The sequence below is a fragment of the Ursus arctos genome, unplaced genomic scaffold (assembly GCF_023065955.2).
Source record: "Ursus arctos isolate Adak ecotype North America unplaced genomic scaffold, UrsArc2.0 scaffold_22, whole genome shotgun sequence".
NCBI classification, from domain to species: domain Eukaryota; kingdom Metazoa; phylum Chordata; class Mammalia; order Carnivora; family Ursidae; genus Ursus; species Ursus arctos.
In genome coordinates, this window is record NW_026622897.1 from 62472946 (window position 1) to 62495312 (window position 22367).

Sequence of the window (22367 nt, forward strand, 5' to 3'; positions counted from 1 at the left end):
AAAGAGTTGTTGCTTTTTCAGTTTGTTCAGCTTTTTACTTGTTAGAATGGAGTGGGGGCTTCCACGTTCTTTACATGCCAGACCAAAAACTGGAAGTCCAAACTACATTAATAGTGAACTATTTCAAAACCCAACTGAACCAGGAGCCACAGAATGTCTTAACATCTAATCATTACAAATAAACCATGTTTACTTTGAATAGCCTCATAAGTCAAGGTTAAGAGAGCAACGGAATTAGCAAAATGTCTTAGTTATAACTTTTACTTTATCAAGAGGGTCATCTTGGAAATGGATCAGAAATCAGTTATTCATATCTAAATTACTTGCCCTCTTCTCCAGAAGGCATTTCAAATAATAATAAAGTATTTCTCATGAGCTTTATGATATGTAAAGGAAAGTCACTATTCAAGCACAAATAATGGAACTGCTGACAGCCTGGGACATAAGTCCTTTAAAAGTATTGCTTTTTTGCTAGAGTCAAAATGCAGCTCAGCGGTACATTGCTGTCAGTCATACTGAACTACTTCACCACCTGTCAATGTGGGTCCATGCTTTACAGCAAAAAGAAAATTGTTTTATAAAGTGTAAAACAACTTGCTTTCCAAAACGTAGAATTTATTATTATTTTTTCTGGACTATTAGAGGCAGCAGCAAGAGAAATTGGGACAAAATTGGACATCTAAATAAAAGAAGCCTATAGAACAAAGAAAGAGGAAATAAACCAATACATTAAGAGCATTCAGTGACCATGGCTCCCTCCAGAAGCCACTATTCTAATCCAATTTCATTCTAAATTAAATAATTAAACATTAGGCTGTGAAGTGGTATTAGTTTCCAAGAAAGTAACCTGTTCATTGAGGCAGAGACCACAAAAAAAACCACCAAAAACATAAAAATCTGCTAAACCCATGGAAGAAAAAATCAGTGAAAAAGAAATCCTCACACAGGTGCCGGTCCAGCTCAGTAGGAAGAGCATGTAACTCTTGATTTGGGGTTTTGAGTTCTAGTCCCACACAGGGTGTAGAGATTACTTAAGTAAATAAAAGAACTTAAAAAAAAAATCCTCACCAATTTTTTGGTGAAGAAATTCAGAATTACACAAAGTAACCTGCCCAAATATAAACAGCATGCCAAGTCCAAAATTTTGACTCTCCCATCTTTAATTATTCTCTCAGCAACATTTAATAGGATTTCCTCCTTGAACGGGATTTACCACTTTTCCAGTTTTGCTTGACACTGCACTACCTGGGCTTTGGCATATCCCACTGGCAGTTCCTTCTTGGTCTCTACCAAAACTCTACATATTGGAATTCACTAGAACTGGATGAGTCCAAAGCCCTCCACTCTTCTCTAGAATACTCACTCCCTAGACAAAATCATCCAGCTCCAAAGCTTGAAGATTATCTTTTTTTTTTTTTTTTAAGATTTTATTTATTTATTCGACAGAGAGAGAGACAGCCAGCGGGAGACGGAACACAAGCAGGGGGAGTGGGAGAGGAAGAAGCAGGCCCACAGCAGAGGAGCCTGATGTGGGACTCGATCCCATAATGCCGGGATCACGCCCTGAGCCGAAGGCAGACGCTCAACCGCTGTGCCACCCAGGCGCCCCTGAAGATTATATTTCTGTATATAGTGAAGTATGAAATACATATATCTACTAGCACAGACTTATAAATCCAACTATCTATTTAACATCTGCACTTGGAGGTCTACTAGGCATTTTCAACTCAATTTCAGTGTGGTCCAAACAAAATGATTGTTTCCCTTCAACCATGTACTCAGATCCAAAAAGGTAAGAGTCACCAAGGAGTCCTATTTCTCTCAAATGTGACATCAACTACACCAGTCAAGTGTTATTGGTTCCATTTTCATAAAAAAAAAAAGTCTGCATTCATCTCAGCACCTATAACTGCTGGTAAGATATTTTTATAGTATATGACCTTTGATGTAAAGTGCCTGCATTTCTGTGGGGTATACATGAAGCAGTAGAAGTGTTGGGTCATGGAGCATGCATACATTTACCATTAATCGTTATTGCTAGTTTTTAAAGTGGTTTATGGGTTGCTGCCATTAGCAGGGTACAACTATTCCATTTGCTTCATTTATGCCAAATGTATTATTTGTGTAACTTCTTACCCCAAAGTGGCTCTTCAAACACTTATTGTATCAGTTTCTTTGGGTCAGAAATCCAAGGGCTTAGTAGCTGGGTAGCTCCGGCTCAGGTTCTCTCCCAACCCTGCATTTAATCTGTCAGCCAGGCTGACCTGCTTCCAAGTTCACTCAGATGGCTTTATGGCAGGCCTGTTTCTTCCCACGAGGGCCTCCCCTTAGGCTGCCTGATGGTCCTCATGATAGAGTAGCTGGCTTCCCCCCAGGTCGGGTCATTTAAGAGAGGGAGGATAAAAGAGCACATGCAAGCACAGTCCTTTTAAAACCTAAAGTCAGAAGTGACATTCTTTTTATAATAAAGTTGAAGACCATCGTTTTGACATTTTAGGTACATATCCTTGGTCAGATATATGTTTTGTAAATATTTTGGCCTAACCTATCATTTGCCTTTTCATTTTCTTTTTTTTTTTTTTTTTAAAGATTTTTTATTTTTTATTTTTTATTTTTATTTATTTGACAGAGATAGAGACAGCCAGCGAGAGAGGGAACACAAGCAGGGGGAGTGGGAGAGGAAGAAGCAGGCTCATAGTAGAGGAGCCTGACGTGGGGCTCGATCCCCTAACGCTGGGATCACGCCCTGAGCCGAAGGCAGACGCCTAACCGCTGTGCCACCCAGGCGCCCCTGCCTTTTCATTTTCTTAACAGTAGCTGCTATTGAGGAAAATCTGTGAACTTTAAAGAAGTCTAATTTATCAATTTGCTCCTTTATGATTATCACTTGCCCATTCTTATCTGTTTGCTTACTCCAAGGTGGTGAAGATATCGTTCTAAACACCTTATAAAAAACTTTTATAATTCTAACTTTCAAATTTAAATCTATAATCCATCTAAACTTGATTATTGTTTCTGGCACTCCAGCCTCATTTGTTAAAATGATACCCCTTTCCTTACCTGCCTTGCTTGTCACCCCAAAGATCAACTGATCTTTCACATGTAGGTCTTTTTCTGGATTCTCTACTCTCTTCCATTGACCTACAGTCCTTGCATATTTTATGTTAATACCACACTGTCTTGAGTACTACAACTTTAGAGTAAATCTTGAAATTGTATAATGTAAGTATTTCATCTTTTTTCTCCTTCAAGACTTTTACTGGTTGTCCTAAGTACTTTGAATTTCTATATAAATTTTAGAATCATCTTGGTAATTTTTGCCAAAAAATTCCATGAGGATTATTGTGTTTAGGATCATATTCAAACAATAGATTAATACAGGAAAGATGGTGACAATTCTATGAAATCCAATCCATGAATATGACTTACCTATTCCTTTATTTTATCTTAATTTATCACAACAATGTTTTAGAGTTTCCAATTAGAGGTCTTATGTGTTTTTTTCTTAAATTAACCCAAAGTATTTCACATGTTTTCAAACTATTAAAATTGGGATTTACTTAATGTCATCTTCACTTACAGCCACCAAAGTAGAGAAAGAAAATTTACAATACTAGTCGTGTATCCTCAGACCTTGCTAATCCACCTAGTTAGTACTAGTAACTGTTTTGTAGAATACTTAAAATTTCTAAATAAACACAAATTTGCAAATAATGATGGTTTAACTTCTCCCAGGCTCCCTTGTGGAATTATATTTCACTAAAACTGACTTTTAAAAAACTTGGGATGCAGAGAAAGCTGTGCTTAGAGGAAAATTCTTACCTCTAAATGATTATATAATAAGATGAAAGACTTAGAATTAATGATTTAAGTTTTTACCTTAAAACCTAAAATAATAAAATTAAATCCAAGATATATAGGAGTAAGTAATAAAAGAGTAGAAATCAATAAAATAGAAAATTGACAAAGGTAAGAAGAAATAAGCATAAAAATTTTTTTCTTGAAAAAATTTCTAAATTGAAGAAGTTGTTGCCAAGTCTAATCACACACACACACACACACACACACACACACACACACACACATTATTGGGGCACCTGCGTAGCTCAGTCAGTTAAGTGTCTAACTCTTGATTTCAGCTCAAGGTTGTGAGATCGAGCCCCGCATCAGGCTCCACACTGGGCATGGAGCCTGTTTACGATTCTCTCTCTCCCTCTGCCCTCCCTCCCTTTCCCCTTCTCTCCCCATCCCCCTCCCAATTGTTGCTATTAGGAATGAAAGAGCTTATATCACCATATATTCTTCTCATAGAAGAAAACAAAGGAATGTTATAAACAACTTTATGCCCATAAATTCGACAAGTTAGATGTGATGAACAAATTTCCTAAAAAAATACAACTTAGAAAAACATAAACTGAAACAGAAATCTGGTTAGTCCAGTATCTATTAAAAAACTGAATTCCTGGGGCGCCTGGGTGGTGCAGTCGTTAAGCGTCTGCCTTTGGCTCAGGGCGTGATCCCGGCGTTCTGGGATCGAGCCCCACATCAGGCTCCTCCGCTGGGAGCCTGCTTCTTCCTCTCCCACTCCCCCTGTTTGTGTTCCCTCTCTCGCTGGCTGTCTCTCTGTCACATAAATAAATAAAATCTTAAAAAAAAAAAAAAAAAACTGAATTCTTTGTCAGAACCTTTTCCACGGGGAAATCTTTCATGCATATAAGAAGAAGTAATACTAATTTTACACAAAGTATTTCAGAAAATAGAGGAAGAGGAGGAGGAGGAGGAGGAGGAGGAGGAGGAGGAGGAGGAGGAGGAGGGAATAATTCCCAACTTACTCCTTTAGGTCAGCATAACACCCACACCTAAACTAGGTGAGGATGATAAAAGAAAACTGGGGACTATTACCTGTTATGTATACAGATATACAAATCCTTACCCAAATTTTTGTACATGAAATCTCCAGCAATATATAAAAATATAATATATTATGATCCACCATAATCAAGTGGAGATTTACCCATGAATGGAAGGTTCATTTAATATTTGAAAACCAATCAGTATAATTTATATAAACACAATAAAAGACAAAGCAACCACATACATGGGTGTTTCAATAAAAGCAGGAAAAACATTGAAATAATTGAACACTTGGGGTGCCTGGGGGGCTCAGTCAGTTAAGCGTCTGCCTTTGGCTCAGGTCATGATCTTGGGGTCCTGGGATCAAGCTGTGTTCAGCTCCCTGCTCAGCAGAGAGTCTGCTTCTCCCTCTGCCCCTACCCCCACCTGTGCTCTCTTTCTCTCTCTCAAATAAAATCTCAAAGAAAGAAATAAAATTCCATAAACAAAATGTACCCATCTGAAGCATATATATCGATGAGTTTTAAAATTTTTATATACCCATGAAGCCATCCCCACAATTAAAATCAGACATGCCAATCACTTCAAAAAATTCATTCCTGCCTGTTGCAGTCAATTCCTTCTACCCATCCCTGGCCCCTGACAACCTCTGATCTTAGTGTCACTACAGTTTCTGCTTTATTGAGAATTTCATATAAAATCATACTGAATGTAGTCCTTTACGTCTCATTACTATCATTCTGAATAATGACTCTGAGATTCATTCGTGTTGTTTTGAGTCTCAATTATACTTCCCTTTTAAAAACAGCTTTTGGACACGTGGGTGGCTCAGTTGGTTAAGCATCAGACTCTTGATTTCAGCTGAGATCATGATCTCAGGGTTGTGAGATCAAGCCTTGGGACAGGCTCTGCGCTGGGTGTGAAGCCTGCTTGGGACTCTTTCTCTCCCTCTCTGCTCCTCCCCCCCTCCCATGAGCACAATTTCTCTTTAAAAAAAAAAAAGTGTATACCTGTATTAATGAGCACTCAGTAATGTATAGAATTGCTGAATCATTATATTGTACACCTGAAACTAATATAACACACTGTATGTTAACTATACCTCAATTTAAAAATTTTAAAAATAATTCCAGCAGACTTTTATTTTTAAAAACTGAAAAGCAGATTATAAAATTTATATGGAAATGCAAAGGACTTAGACTAGCCAAAAAAAAAAAAAAATGCTGGAAAAAAGTGGGGGAGGGGCAAGGTCCAGATTTCAAGACCCATTATAAAGACATAATACTTAAAATAGTGTACTACTGACATCAAGACAAACAGATCTGGGGGCGCCTGGGTGGCACAGCGGTTAAGCGTCTGCCTTCGGCTCAGGGCGTGATCCCGGAATTATGGGATCGAGCCCCACATCAGGCTCCTCCGCTATGAGCCTGCTTCTTCCTCTCCCACTCCCCCTGCTTGTGTTCCCTCTCTCGCTGGCTGTCTCTGTCAACTAAATAAATAAAATCTTAAAAAAAAAAAAAAAAAGACAAACAGATCTGGAACAGAATAGAGAATGCAGACACAGATTCGCTAATATACAGACAACCGACTTCTAACAAAAGTGCAAAGGCAAATTCACTGGAGCAAAAACAGTCTTTTCAACGGTCTGGAGTAACTGGATTTCCATAGACAAAAACTGAACTTTGCACTATATGCAAAAAACAACTAAAAACAGGTCATAGATCTCATTTAAAATCTAAAAATAAAAAAGCCTTGGAAGAAAACATAAGAGAAAAATCTTAGTCACCACTTTGGATCAGGCAATGATTCTTAGATGTAACAAAAAAAATGTAATCCATAAAAGAAAAAAGTTTCATGAAGTGGACATTATTAAACCTTAAAACTTCTCCTTGTCAAAAACAAAACCTACTGTTAGGAAAATGAAAATACAAAGCCATACCCTTAAAATTTTATTTTGCAAAGCATGTGATAAAGGACTTGTATTCATTATATAAAAGACCACTCAAAACTCAAAGAGAGGAAAACAACTCAATTAGAAAACTGCAAAATATGTGAATAGACACTTCACCAAAGAAAATATTTAGATGGTAAACAGCAGGAAAATGTGTTCAACATCATTAGTCATTAAGGAAATGCATATTAAAATCATTTGATACGACTACATATCTGTTAGGATGGGTAAAATTACAAAGACTGACCATGCTAAGTGTCGATGAGAATGTGAAGGAACTAGAGTTCACATACACTGATGGTGAAAATGTACAATGATACAACCACTTTGGAAAAATGGCTGATCCTGCCATTCCATTCCTGAATTTTTATCCAAGAGTAAAAATAGCATATGTCCAGAGAATACATAACATTAATGTCCACAGCAGCTTATTTGTAATAGCCAAACACTGGGAATAATCCAAAAATCCACCAACAGGTAAACAGCTAAACAAACTGTAGTATACGTATACGATGGAATATTGTTCAGAAGGAAAAAGGGGGGAGTGGACTACTGATACATGATAAAACATGGATGAAAGTCAAAATATTATGCTGACTGAAATAAGCCAGACAGAAAACAGTACATAATAGGATTCCAATTTATATAAAACTCTAGAAATTGCAATCTAATCCATGGTGACAGAAAGCAAAGTGAAGGCCTGGCAGAGGGAGGTGGATGGGGAAAAATTCAAGGGAGAAATTACAAAGAGGCAATAGGAAGTTATTACAGCTCAAAAATACATTCAGTATCTTCACTGTGGTGGTTTCGGGGGTGTTCACACATGTCAAAATTTTCAAGTATGTTTGTTTTTAATATGTGTAGTTTATTCTATGTAAACAACACCTCAGTAAACCTGTTGAAATAAAAAACAATTAAGAAAACAAAACATATTGTACATTGGTTAGACAACAATCTCTGAGATGTAACATGCAAAAAACAGATTAAAAAACTGATAAAATCGGATTTCATTTAAGAATTTCTGCTCTTTGGGGTGCCTGGGTGGCAGAGTGGGTTGAACATAGACTACTGTTTCCGCTCCAGTCATGATGACAGGGTCGTGAGATCAAGCCCCACACCAGGCTCTGTGTTCATCGTGGCGTCGGCTTGGGACACTCTCTACCTCTCCCACACCCACCCCACACATGTGTACACGTGTGCACTTGTGCGCACTCTCTCTCTCTCAGATAAATAAATCAATCTTTTAAAAAAATTTCTGTTCTTTGAAAGATACTTATAAAGGAATTAAAAGACATAACACAAAAGGAGAAAAATATTTATAAGCCATATACCTGGTGAAGGACTTGTATCCAGATGGAATTTAATCTCTAAATTCAATAAGAAAAAAAAATCCTTTTAATGGGATGAGGATTTCAACACATACTTCACAAATAAGATATGCAGAGGGCAAATGAGCACATGAAAAATTGTTCAATATTATAGTTCATTAGGGAAATGAAAATTACAACTATAATGACATGCCACTGTATACCAGTCCTAGAGCTAAAATTAAAAAGACTGACTACAGGAAGAGTTGGCCAACATATGGGGGAACTGAAACCCTCATATGCTACTTGATGGAATATAAAATGGTACAATGTTTTCAAAAATCCATTCGTCAGTTTCTTGAAAAAGTTAAATACACTAAGTCATTCAACTTCTAGGAATTTATCCAAGAAAAATGAAATCATATGTCCACATAACAACTTGACACAAATATTCACAACAACTTTATTTATAATAGCAAAAAACTGGAAATAACCAAATGTTCATCAACAAGTGAATGGATAAACAAACTGTGATACACACACGCACGCACACACACACACCCATGGAATATTACTCAGCAATAAAATGTATATTTTCAATACATGCAGTAACAAAGATGGATCTCAAAATAAATATGCTGAGTAGAAGAATCCAGATAAGAAAGACTACATGCTGTTGTAACTCTATATAAAATTCTAGAAAATGAAAACAAATTATCATAAACTTGGTGGCTTAAGTCAAAAGAAACTTATTGTCTCAGAGTTCTAAAGACCAGAAATCCAAAATCAAGGTGTTGGTAGGGTTAGTTCCTTCAGTAATTTCTGAGGAAGTATGTATTCTATGCCTCTTCCCTACCTTCTGGTGGCTGCCAGCAACACTTGGCAGCCCTTGGCCTGTAGACGCATCACTGCAATTTCTACCTCCATTACATCACCTTCTCCTGTTTCCATCTTCTTTGTCTTATAAGGACACTTGTCATTGGATTTAGGGCCCACCCTAATCCAGGATGAGGTCATCTCCAGATCCTTAATTATACCTTCCAAATAAGGTCACATTCATAGGTTCCAAGTGGACATATCTCTTGAGAGGCCACCATTCAACCCACCACAAATGTACAGTGACAGAAAGCAAATTAGTGGTTGTCTGGAGATGAGAAGGATGGATTACTAAGGGCATGAAAAAGCTTTTAAGGTGATGGATATGTTCATTATCTTGATTGTGGTAGTGACTTTATGGTTATATGCAGATGTTAAAAGTTATTAAAGTGTACCCTATACAATAACATCATTATTTCTCATGTCTGAGCCTAAACATACAACTACCAATGGTACAAAATAAAACCATCAAATTCAAAGTAAGATAAAGAGAACATGATTAGGAAAGAATATGGAATTGAGAAAGAACAGTAGAATAAACTGAGCTACAGATTATGAACACAGAAGCTAAGGACGGAGTTCCACTTCCCGAACGGGAAGAAAGGCAAATCTGACAGCTTAAAATTAGTACGCTGAACACAGCCTACTATAGAGACCCTGAAGAAATACTTTTAAAAGTTACACACACACACACACACACACACACACACACACACAGAAAGTCAATGTATCAATGAAGTATTCATTCAGAGTGCTCTGTGGTAATGGTAAGATAATATTCATAGAACCACAGAGCAAACAGTAGGGAGCAGAGAACATCAAGGAAGGTTGCAAAAGGAAATGATAATAGATAACTTTTTAAGGTGGTTTTATGTACCAATACAGCAAATCAGATTTTCTAAGAGTAACATCAGATTTATAAATATGATCAAAAAATTAATGTTCCATCTTAATTCTCATTTGCCAAGAACAAAATTTTATGCGCCAATGACTAAAGCGGGAGGAAAGGCTAAAAGGAGTTAAAGAGGAAAGAAGTAGAAGCCCTCAAGGACTGGTTCCTTACACGACTCTTATAATACCTACAATTTGATGATACACTGGAAAATCTGCTGAAACAAAAATTCTTACCATATTGTTTAGAAACCACTAAATTAGACACATACGCAAAATGCATTTTTCTATTCCACAGAAAGTTCAAAGTTTAAAAACATATAGAAAAGCAAATAGCTATAGATTTATGTACAATAAACTTTATGATGTTATTATATGGAAAATGTCACATGTTAAAGGGTGAAAAAAGAATTCTTGAAAAAAATCAAACATCCTCTTTAATGAACAACATCCATTTGTTCTAATGTTATCAAGTTTAATTCACATGACTAGCAGCCTGGTTTGGCAGCCTCAATGCATAAGACAAATAATTCATAAATGTTTGACAATATTATTTTTAGTTCACATGCTTCTTGGATTGAGCCCACAAACGCTTCTACTTTATGCTACTCCAGGGACTCCATTCAGACACAAATACATTCGTTTGCCATTGTGAGATTGAGGGAAGAACTGAGTACATACAGCATTATATTCCAAATTTATAGATTGCATTTAGGCAGACATTTAGAATAGTTAAAAAATGATTCTTGTTGCTTCTATTTTAAATAGAGCCAATGAAGTGTGACAGTATAACTGAGGCTACACTATTATTATGTACAAGAAGTACATTTCCACTAATGGTTAGGGTCTCCAATGATCATGACCTGATAAGTTTAACAATTTAATTGATCTCTCTTCATAAAACAATGTTTGAGAATGGTCCTGCAAAACATCTCGTTAAATGTAGTGTTTACAAGTACCTTGATATTATGAAGCAAAAAACATTTTTATTTTTAATAAGGGAGAAATACATCTAAAATTAGAACTTAACACAAACATCTGAATCAATTGTTTCCCCAACTACTTCCAAACAAAATATTTCAAATTCCACACAAGATTCTGCAAACCCATGAGTACAAACTCTAATCTTGACACTGAATTTGGATCATCTCCATGGAGGAAATCCATGAACCAGATGTGAATTTATTCTTCCAGATGTATTTTATATGTTTGAGGAAAAATAAAACATTTCTTCACTGCCTTTCCTGAGGCCACAAAAATACACCAAGATAGAGACAGCAAAAAAGAAAATCCTACAACCTCGACTCTAAAGCAGTCGTTGACTGAATTATCACGAAATTACCAAACTACAGGTATAGTTACTATATCAATGAACATTAACTAGTAACACAGAATCAATTTAACATTTACAGACCTCTATTTTTATGTGTTTAGTAGCCATATTAATTATAACATAAACTGTTTTAAGCAATTCTTGTTTTGACATTATATGGAAGATAAAGAGAAAAATACACCTACAGCTTTAACTAAAATGTCATGACTTCAACATCTGAGATAAACTTCTACACACACAAAACATGAATCACAGCAAAATTTAATAAAATTAATAATACACCTGAATCTAACTGCATGGTCTCAAAGTTTTAAATCATTTTATAATACCAATGACACAAGTCCAAAAATCAAGAAATTTAGTATCACAAAAACCAACCTCCATCATATTAAGATCTTGGCTAACTAGAAACAAACAAAAATAGATCTTCTAACATATACATTCCCTTTGTCTTCTACCAGACAGCCTTTAAATACTCAACAGCTTCTATTTAAACATTTACCAAAAAAATGTCTAATCAGGAAAATGGGTAATCTTGTAGAAATGTTTAATATTATCCAGGAAAGGATATGTACACATACTAATTTGTTATAATAGTTGTGAGTAGGTGTAACTTTAATACTTATTTTATATGAAAATTGCTTAATACACTAATAGCAGCTAACCATGTATAAATACATGTTACAGAAGTATAAATACATAAACATACAAAAGCACATTAAACTTACTTAATTTCTGTCCACCCCATGTTTTCAATGATTTAATAAGAAAGCTAAAGTTATGTTATCCTGGCATAAAATGACTATTTTAAATTTGGTAACCCATTTTAATATGCTGTAGTATAATTTTACATGATTTCACAGGAACACTTTATGGTTATTCCAAGAATTTAAATTCTAATCCAAAAGGAAAAGCTTTTCCAGGTAGGAAATATTATATAAATTTTATATATATATATATATTTATATATATATTTATATAAATAATTAATTTTTAACCTAAGAGATGGGAATGATTTCCCACATGCATCAGAAATAAGTGCAAAGTGCTGTGCCTGGTGGCTCAGTCAGTTAAGCATCTGCCTTCAGCTCAGGTCATGATCTCAGGGTCCTGGGACTGAGTCCCATGCCAGGCTCCCCACTCAGCAGGGAGTCTGTTTCTCCCTCTCCCTCTGCCCCTCCCCACTGCTCATGGGCACACACACACTCTCTCTCAAATGAATAAATAAAATCTTAAAAAAAAGCAAAAAGGAAGTGGGAAGTAATAGACAAGAATAGGCACTGTGGTAAGGTAGAAAGAAACTTAATCACTATGTTAGACACTTGACACTGTGTGTCAATTATACTCAAAAAAATTCAAGGGGCGCCTGGGTGGCTGAGTCGATTAAGTGTCTGCCTTCAGCTCAGGTCATGATCCCAGGGTCCTGGAATCAAGCCCTGCACCGGGCTCCCTGCTTCTCTCTCTCCCTCTGCTGCACCCCCTTCTTGTACTCCCTCTCTCTGTGCCAAATAAATAAATAAAATATTTTTTTAAAAATTCAAAACAAAACAAAAAAAGAAATACTTAATCACTAACATTTTTCAGAATAAACCACTTTCCCGTGAATTTTGGAAAATATAAAGAGAAAATAAAGATTTTAAATCTATTTAATAGCAACAACAAAAAGAATGTATGCTAGGGACGTCGGTAAAACTGTGCAATAACTCAATCTGAGAAAGTGTTTCTTCTCCAAAACTATAAAGTACCAGAAATGATCCTTTTACACCCACACATATTTATTTAACACAAAATTTTGGTGTTGTGCCAGTAACTCTTAGCTTCACTAAGATTTCCTCTTTGGAAGTAAGTAACTGTGGTTGGATTTTAAATATAAATAAATTAAGAACAAAAATTTAACTTAAGTGCTCTGTTACAGATGTTTTCTTTTCACTACTAAAAAAAAATCTATCAAGCACAAAAACTCCTATTCGTTTAAGGAGAAACCGGTTACAAGTTTTATTTAATTTTCACATTTGAATTTGAATGATATCAAAAGTTACTCTGAATCACAGACAGATGAAAAATCTCTGATTTCAAAGAACAAAATAAGAACAACACTAGTCATGAACTAACATGTCACATTCCATACGTGGTAAGAATGAACCCTTGATTTCTAAAATATATCTGGCTTTTCCTTTACTTAAACTCATGAAAGAAAAAACAAAAAACCTGAGAGTAAATCTAGCATTTATCATCAGAAATTTATTTAATAAGATTTATTAATCTTTAATAAGTCAGTTAATAAACATCTTTGTAGAAAATAAAATTTGTAGGGTGCAAGAAACAGAATATACAAGCAAAACAAAGAGAAGAGGTAAGAGGAGGGAAAGCAAAATCATTTAAATCTGACATACCTCTTTAAATAATAAAGTGAATGAAAGAAAAGAACACAAGAAAATGTTCCTGTTAAGACAAAAACTTATTAAGTATGTTGAAAACAGGATGAAGAATAAGCAGGGGAAAATGCATTAAAATTGTGTACTTATGATAGAGAAAAGGAAAGAGGATTTTTTTATTTCCTCCACTATTTTTTAAAGTATCGAAGAATTGTTATATCTCACATACATCATTCTCTAATAATAAACATGTTTAAAATTATATCCTTTTTTTGTAGTGGTATTTTCCACCACCCCCAGCTTTACTGAGATATTATTGACAAATAAAACTATAAGGTACTTAAGTGTACAACATGATGATTTGGTATATGCATACAACATGAAAGGATTCCCCCGTTAAGTTATTTAATGAATCTAAAATGGTATACTTTAAAACTCTTATGTATTTTTATTAAGACCTCATAAAACACATTTTGTAAAGAATAAATCATAAAATATCAAAACATAAAATTATTTCATATACTATTTCTCTATAGAAATTATGATAGTTCAAATGAGAACACAAAGATTTCTAAATATTTTTAAAATAATAATTACTATATTACTGTATTTTTCAGTCAAGTTTTACTGAGAGCCTACCAGATGACAGGTAGTTTACTAAATGCGAAAGACGCAGTAGGCAAATAAACAAGGCATGACTCCTGCCCTCATAAAGGTTACTCTCTTGTGGGGCAGCAAGACGTAAGTTAGAGATGTGGTAAGTGCTAGTCAGGAAAATTATAAAATTTTTCATTTCTGGAACATTTCATTATAAGACAGAGGATACCTACTAATACAAATTTTGGTAAAAGTGACAGGTGAAATAACTGAAACTGATATTTCTCATACATTCAGTTTTAAAAAACTAAATCAATTTCTTTAATGATTAGAGTTCTTTTTAGGTTTTCTATTTCATTTAGTCAACTTTGGTAATTTACATTTTTCTCAAAAACTAGACATTCTAAATTTTATTCAAAATTTTCATATTTTTAGTTATAAACCTGCTTAAAGTTGTTATTTTAATTTTTTAAATCTCAACATGGACCCTTTACATTATTAACATTATTAGTGTCTACTTTTATTATTTATCATTGCTGTCAAGGAGATTCAACCTGTTCAAATAGGACTCCATCATTTACAAATTGTGTGACTTTTTCCTTGGGCTCAGCTTCCGCAAATCTTATTTTATTTTATTTGAGAGAAAGAGTGAGTGCAAGTGTGCACAATTAAGGAGGGAAAGGAGAGGGAGAGAGAGAATCTTAAGTAGGTTCCACACTCAGCACAGAGCCCTACACGGGGCTCAATCTCACAACCTGAGATCATGACCTGAGCCAAAATCAAGAGTCAGACACTTAACCAACTCAGACACCCAGGTGCCCCAGTTTCCTCAAATTTTAAATAGGAATAAAAATAGTAATTTTCCTAAAGGATTATTGAAGAAATTAAGTGAAATAATACCTGTAAAGTAATTAGAACATGCTTGACAAATAATAAGTGTTCAATAAATACTAAGTGTGGATCTTTTTCTTTTTTAAGATTTTTTTTTTTTTTAATTTATTTGTCAGAGAGAGAGAGAAAAAGAGCACAAGCAGGGGGAGCAACAGGGAGAGGGAGAAGCAGACTCCCCTCTGAGCAAGGAGCCTGATGCAGAACTTGATCCCAAGACCCTGGGATCATGACCTGAGCTGAAGGCAGACACTTAACCAACTGAGCCACCTGGGTGTCCCTAAGTGTGGATTTATTTTTTATGCATCTTGTTCAGAATATAGTATGCATCTTCAATCTAAAATCTCATGATTTTCTTGAATTTTGGAAAATGTATAGCCTTTACCTTCCTTTCAGACATTACCTCCTACTCATTCTATTTTCTGGTTCTGAAATTTCTATTAGATATAAGTTGGACACACTCAATCTGTCTTCAATGTTCTTAACATTTCTAATATATATTTTTTCTCCTTATATGTCTATGCCATTTTCTGGGTGATAGCCTCAAAGCCCTGTTCACATTAACTAATTCTTTTAAAATTATTATATTATACTATAGTAAGAAATACATAATGGCACACAGAACACAAAAGTTGACTGAAAATCACTGACATTTTAATTTCAAGTACTGGGTTTTTTCATTTCTAAGTATTATTTGGTCTCTTTCAAATCTTCCTGTTCTTCTGTCATATCACTCAAGTTTAACATTATAGTTCCTATTCCTTCTTTAATCTCTACTCATTTAAAACAAACTTGTTTTATAGTCTCCTTAAGGTTTTTCTATTATCTCCAGTCCTTGTATTTATTCTTATTTGTTGTGTCTACTTACTCTCTGCCTGATAGTTTGTTTCCTCCTATGGAAACAATGTCTACAACCTTCAGCAGAGGTTGCATTATTCTGTGGGGCCCTAGTTTTCCCTGAGCTATGAAAACACACCTAAAGGACAGGTATATTTGTTCATTTGTTTTTGCCAGGCCCCAAGGAATTTCACTGGTCCCTGACCAGGGAGCTGGGAAAGAAGTTCATCTGCACACTTGAGTTTGTATGAATTATTTATATTATGCATACCTTTTTGTATGTTTTATATTATTCTGTTAATTATGATATGGATGACCTCATCATTGTTACAGAAATTCCTGGCTTCAATGAGAAAATAAATATAACACTCTTTTAGATTCTTTTTTCTGAAATAATAATACATTCAAATTATACCAGAAATGTATATTCCTATCCCAAGTACCAGAAGTTCCAATCTTTTCTATAAATCATCTTTTTAATAAAGAACTATAATATACAGCTGTGTATTTTTAGAAGTAACAGTGATAAGAATGATGATAAATACATGTGGGCAGTATGTTAAGAGTTTACATAATCCTTTAAGCAAATTTAAAACACAGCGTCTTTCATTTGTTCCTCACAACCAACCCAGCAAGATAGGGAAGGATTTACTATCCTCCATTTTAGAAATTAAAATCTGAAGTCCAAAGCTGTTGGTTCATGTGTACACAGAGAAATATACTATACTGTCACTATTCATTCACAGTACACATATCTGACTTTCTATTATTGGTAACTATTCTTTTTGTTTCCTGCTAATTCTGGATATTAAATCCCACAATAGCAATTCTATTGCTTCGATTATTAGTACATAATACCAACTGAGACTCCAAATCTACTAGAGACATAAATCTGCTATAAGCATTATGAAAATACCATATAATCTCAATTCTAAGACATATCTATCACACCTAAATGTTTCTACAGTCAGGAACTTTTTCAACTAACGTCAAAAGAAACCTGATAGTGATTATGCAGAAAAGCAAGTTATGACACCGTTATAAATACAACTGTCCACATAAAATATCTATCTGCTCCTCTGGACATCACACTGGTTGAGGTATTTGGATTTGTAGCACCAAATGTGATTGAATTTTAATTCAAATGAATCCCTAGGTGTCTGTTAAGTTTTTTTTTTAATGTTTTTTTTATTATATTATGTTAGTCACCATACAGTACATCCCTGGTTTCCGATGTAAAGTTCGATGATTCATTAGTTGCATGTAACACCCAGTGCACCATGCAATACGTGCCCTCCTTACTACCCATCACCAGTCTATCCCATTCCCCCACCCCCCTCCCCTCTGTAGCCCTCAGTTTGTTTCTCATAGTCCATAGTCTCTCATGCTTCATTCCCCCTTCTGATTACACTCCGTTTTTATCATGTTACTTTCCTGTTCAAAAATCTGCAATGACTTCTTATTGCCTCTTCTAATTTAAATACACATTTCTACACAGCTTTCCTCCATTTTTTGGCTTCACAAATTTATGCCATTTTAATTTCCATTTTTTCCCCACTTCTACCTCCCCGAGTCTCTGCTTCAGTCTGTTATAGGAAATCTCCACCTTTCTTAAAACTATGCCTTGATCTGTTCACTACCTCCTGCCCCACCATCCTCTTCTTCCTAGTGACTAAAACCCTCCTCACCCTTTCATCACATTTCAAGTCTTAATCTACCTAATTTTGAGCTCCTGTTGTAGCTAGAGATACTATTATACAAGTTACCAATGGCATTTATCTATTCATTTGTTTCTTAACTATTGCTTTTTCCTAACTTAGATCTTAAGAAGTTTGGGAATATGGAAAACATGATTTATCCCTTCTCTTCTCCATTAGAGAAGAGAAATTCTATTAGAAAGAAAATGAAGGCTTATAACACAGAGAATTAAGAAAGAAAAGTAAGAAAGGAAGGAAGGGAGGGAGGGAGGAATGAAAGAATAAAGAAATTAACAGATAGGAAACTAAATCTCAGAGAAATTACATAAAGTGCCCATAACAAAGAGCTGAATAGTTCAACCAAGTCAAAAAGCCAGCTTAGTGATCTTTCCCTGAAACACAGGACTGAGATACATGAAGTAAGGAGCAAAACAAAAGATGTGTATTAAACCTAGGTCCTGCGGCTCCTGGGTGGCTCAGTTGGATAAGCGTGGGACTCAGGTCCCACGGTTAAGCTGTCGGCTCAGGTCAAGATCTAAGCTCCATGTTGAGCTCCAAGCTCAGGATGGAGCCTGCTTACGACTCTCTCTCCACCCACCCCCTGCCCATCTCCCAATCAATCAATCCATCAATATCAACCCAGGTCCTATTTTGCTTTTCAGCTTAATATAAAAAAATAAAATCACAAGCCAGTCCCATTATATACTTCAATTTCTTCCATGTTAACCCACTGACATTCCTCTTTCCCAATTAGAATGAAAGTTTATGAACTTTCATTCAAGTTCCAATACAAATTAAGTGTGATTATACGGAGGGGAGGAGAGAGATAAAGGATTAGTTATAGACTTGCTCAGAGACACAAAGTTGTATTTAAACTTGGTAAAGCAGCCTTAAGAGTATCTCTTGGGGGCTATTTACAAAATTTTTTTTTCTGATTACAATCATTGCAATATGATTCCATTTGGGATTTCGAGTAAAGCTGGAATGCTTTATTCCCTAAAGAACGAAAAGTGTTTAGTTAAAAAGAAAAAAAAGGAATGTGATACTTCTGGTCAAAAGTTCTTTTTCTGGAATTCATGATAAATGAAAAGAATTTTGGCAGTTCCTATGTCATTCTACATCTCACAAGCAACGTGCAATTCCTCATGTCACTACCACTTGGTTATTCACTGAAACAACTGATCTTATTACAAAACAAGTTAAAGAAATAAACAAAGCCTCCTTCAGTTCCTGCCTTGATTCATTATTAGAATTCACCTTTCCTTTCACCTCACCCACAATCCCAGATATTGAATGCCAAATATTGGTCTCACTGAAAGACAGGACATTAGACACTTTAAACATCAGCGAAATTGAATTCAGCTATCCTTAGTCACTGACTAATGACTCTATTCCTATTTGTACATTTTTTAAGTAATACTATGTCCTTCCCGGAAGTTCTTTTTGCATTCCAGATTACGACAGGGACTGAAGTACAACAAAGGAAAAATGCAAAAAGTCAAGTGTCAGGACCAGAGTTAGAAATATATATATATATATATATATATGTAGGTAAGTCTGGGTCAAATTCCTGATCAGGATATTAATCTTTATAAAAAATTTTAAAGAAATATTACCTAATTTAGCCTAAAGATAATTCTGCCTTTGTATTAAATTTAAAATGTGACCAGAGAGTGTGTATTTTAACATAGCTAAGGGGAAAGTATTTACAAAGCATTTTTAAAATTTTGTAATAAATAATACTTGATTGTACCATGCATCCCGTTTTTCTAATGTCATGTGATAACTGAATATAAGAATTGTTACCACCAGTTTTTCATCTCCCACTTTAGAACAGAAACTAAATATATCTACCCACGTCCAAAATCACAGATCATAGTATTAAAGTAATTAAAATTTATTTCTAAAATTTACCTAGAGGAGTTTCAAAAAACAATTTCATAAGAATACTAGAAATCACCATTATTTAAACAGTTGCACACACAATACACCTAAATCAACCAGAGGTCATCTACAAATGACCACTGTCTTTACTTCTGCTGATCACCTGCTGCTGAAGCACCGAACAAAACAAAACAACACATCCTCCTCTGTTAGAGTCACATCTGCAGGAAAAAGGCTACTAAAAAAAGAACAGTCTGCTGTTCCAAGTTAATATCCTGCCAGTAGATATTTTGCAATGCTCAGGGCTGGAAAATGTTTTCAAAGAAATAATTTCATATTCTCATATACTTAAGGTAGAAATTCTAGACTTAGAAATTAAAATGGTACTTGTATTATTCATTACTGTATTTTACTAAATAAGTCTGCCACCTTTGTCTGAGTCTCCAATTTTCTAAAACCCCAGAGAACAAAAATTGTCTCAGTATTCCTTGTTACCCTTTGCCTTTTGCATCAAATATATTTACCATTTATGATTCATGTGTAAATACTAGTATCAGCAACAAACTGGAGACAAGTTTCCTCTTTAAAAACCCAGAAGGAGGGGCGTGCCTGGGTGGCTCAATCCACTGAGCCTCTTACTCTTGCCTTGGCTCAGGTTGTGATCTCAGGATCATGGGATGGGGCCTCAAGTCGGGCTTTGGGTTGGGCAGGGAACCTGCTTGAGATTCTCTCTCTCCCTCTCCCCCACCTCTCCCCACCCCTCAAAAATATAATAAAATAAAAACAAAAACCCAGAAAGTGAGAATTTGCATATATGTACAGAAAAAAATGTTGAAGGTATAAACAAGCAGCACAATTCTAGTTGAACTGCACTTAATCTTTCAAATAAAGCAAAAGTTTAGGTTAAATGTTATTTAACTGTATGTATGCCACTGCAAAGTTAAAAGTAGATTTAAAAATTCTTAACCGCGTGATGTGCTATTATATTATAGGCTTTGGTGAAAATCGTTCATAAGAGAACTTGATTCAATCTGTTTTTACAAATCTCTTCAATTTACTATTAAAAGGGTCCTCTGATTTCAACTCCAATGGCTGAATTAATAAATGATTGCTTAGTAAATGAAAATTTAACAGTATGCAAACCAAAGAATACTTAATTTCTTAGAATGAAATTATTTACAACACACGATATCATCTACCTAGTAGCTTGTCTTACAATTCCTTAGGGGCTTTGGGGGGGTCAGGGGGGGCTAAAAGATTTTATTTATTTCCTTGAGAGAGAGAGCCCACGTACAAGCAGGGGGAGGGACTCAGGGAGAGGGAGAAGCACACTCCCCCCTGAGCAGGGAACCCGATGTGGGGCTCCATCCCAGGACCTGATCGACTGGGCCACGCAGGTGCCCCTAATTCCTTATGTTTTTATGCTTATTTCAGTGATTCTCAAACCTGAGTATGCTGTGGAATCACCTAGGAGGCTTTTATAATTTTTCAGTGCCAGGATCCCAAACCAAACCATATAAATTGGAGTATCTTGGCAGTTAGGCCTCAGTATCAATTTTTTTTTTTTAATTTTTGATCATGGTAAAAACACATAAACTACCATCATAACCATTTTTGTAAAAACACATAAACTTTGCCATCATAACCACTTGTAAGTGTGCAGTTCAACAGTGTTAACTATACTCACACTGATGTGCAATAAATCTCTGTAACTTTATCGTCCTGGAGGGCCAAAACTCTATACCCACTGAACAACATCTCAGTATTTACCCTACCCTACAGTAAGATTTTATTTATTTATTTGACAGAGAGAGAGAGAGCAAAGTAGGCAGAGAGGCAGGCAGAAGGAGAGGGAGAAGCAGGCTCCCCGCTAAACAGAGATCCCGACGCGGGGCTGGATCCCAGGAACCTGAGATTATGACTTGAGCCGAAGGCAGATGCTTAACCAACTGAGCCAACCAGGTGCCCAAGTTTGACTACTTTAAAGACTTCACATAAGTGAATCTCAAGTTCATCCATGTTGTATCATGGGACAGGATTTCCTTCTCTTTTAAGGCCAATATTCCATTATATACATATGCCACATTTTCTTTATCCATTCATCAGTCAATGAACACTTGGGTTGCTGCCAAATTTGAGCTATTATGAATAATGCTGCTTTGAACATGGATATACAAATATCTCTTTGAGACTGCGCTTCCAATTCTTCTGAATACATATCCAGAAGTGGATCTGCTGGATCATATGATAATTTTACTTTTAATTTTTGAAGAACCACTATACAGCAGCTGCACCATTTCACATTCCCATCAACAGTGCGCAAGGGTTCCAAATTCTCCAAACCCTTGCTAACACTTGCTATCTTCTGGGTTTTTTCAACAGTACTCATCCTAGTTGGTGTGAGCTGGTATCTCACTGCGGTTTCAATTTGCATTTCCCTATTACTGATGATTGCCAATGTTCAATAAATGGAGTTTATTCTCCAGTCAAAGAAACGGAATTGACAGAAGAGAAAATGCTCATACAAAGAGAGATAATGGTTGAAATATACTTCAATAACAGACAAAACTTTCAGGTAAGACTGGTTTACTTCTTCCATGCCACTCAGCCTGCTTCCTTCCTTGAACCTCTCCCACCTCTCCTTTTCCTGTAGAATATTCTCTCTTTCAACCCAATTCTGTTTCTAAGAAAGAATTTAATATGAATTTGGGAAAGTTTCTCATTTCTCCCCAGAACATTTACATAAGCCTTAACACTGCTTAGTAGGGAAAGATTTATTTTTTTTTTCACATGGTAAAAAGAAGCAGCTTTAAGCCACAACCTCAAAACAGATACTCAGAGCTGGTACTCTCACAAGCCAGTTTTAAAGATGACTCT

General features: G+C 35.4%; 1 protein-coding gene across 9 annotated transcripts in view; it reads right to left on the minus strand.

Moving 5' to 3' along the window:
• SBF2 (SET binding factor 2) overlaps positions 1–22367 on the minus strand; it is a 452107-nt gene that overhangs the window by 301317 nt on the left and 128423 nt on the right. For 2 of the 9 annotated variants that reach the window (XM_057316867.1, XM_048217049.2), the window contains exon 3: positions 8137–8172. The exons of the other annotated variants lie outside the window; for them this stretch is intronic. In XM_057316867.1, coding sequence (XP_057172850.1) covers positions 8137–8172 — 36 coding nt within the window. The remainder of the gene's footprint in view (positions 1–8136; positions 8173–22367) is intronic. 9 annotated transcript variants of the gene reach the window in all.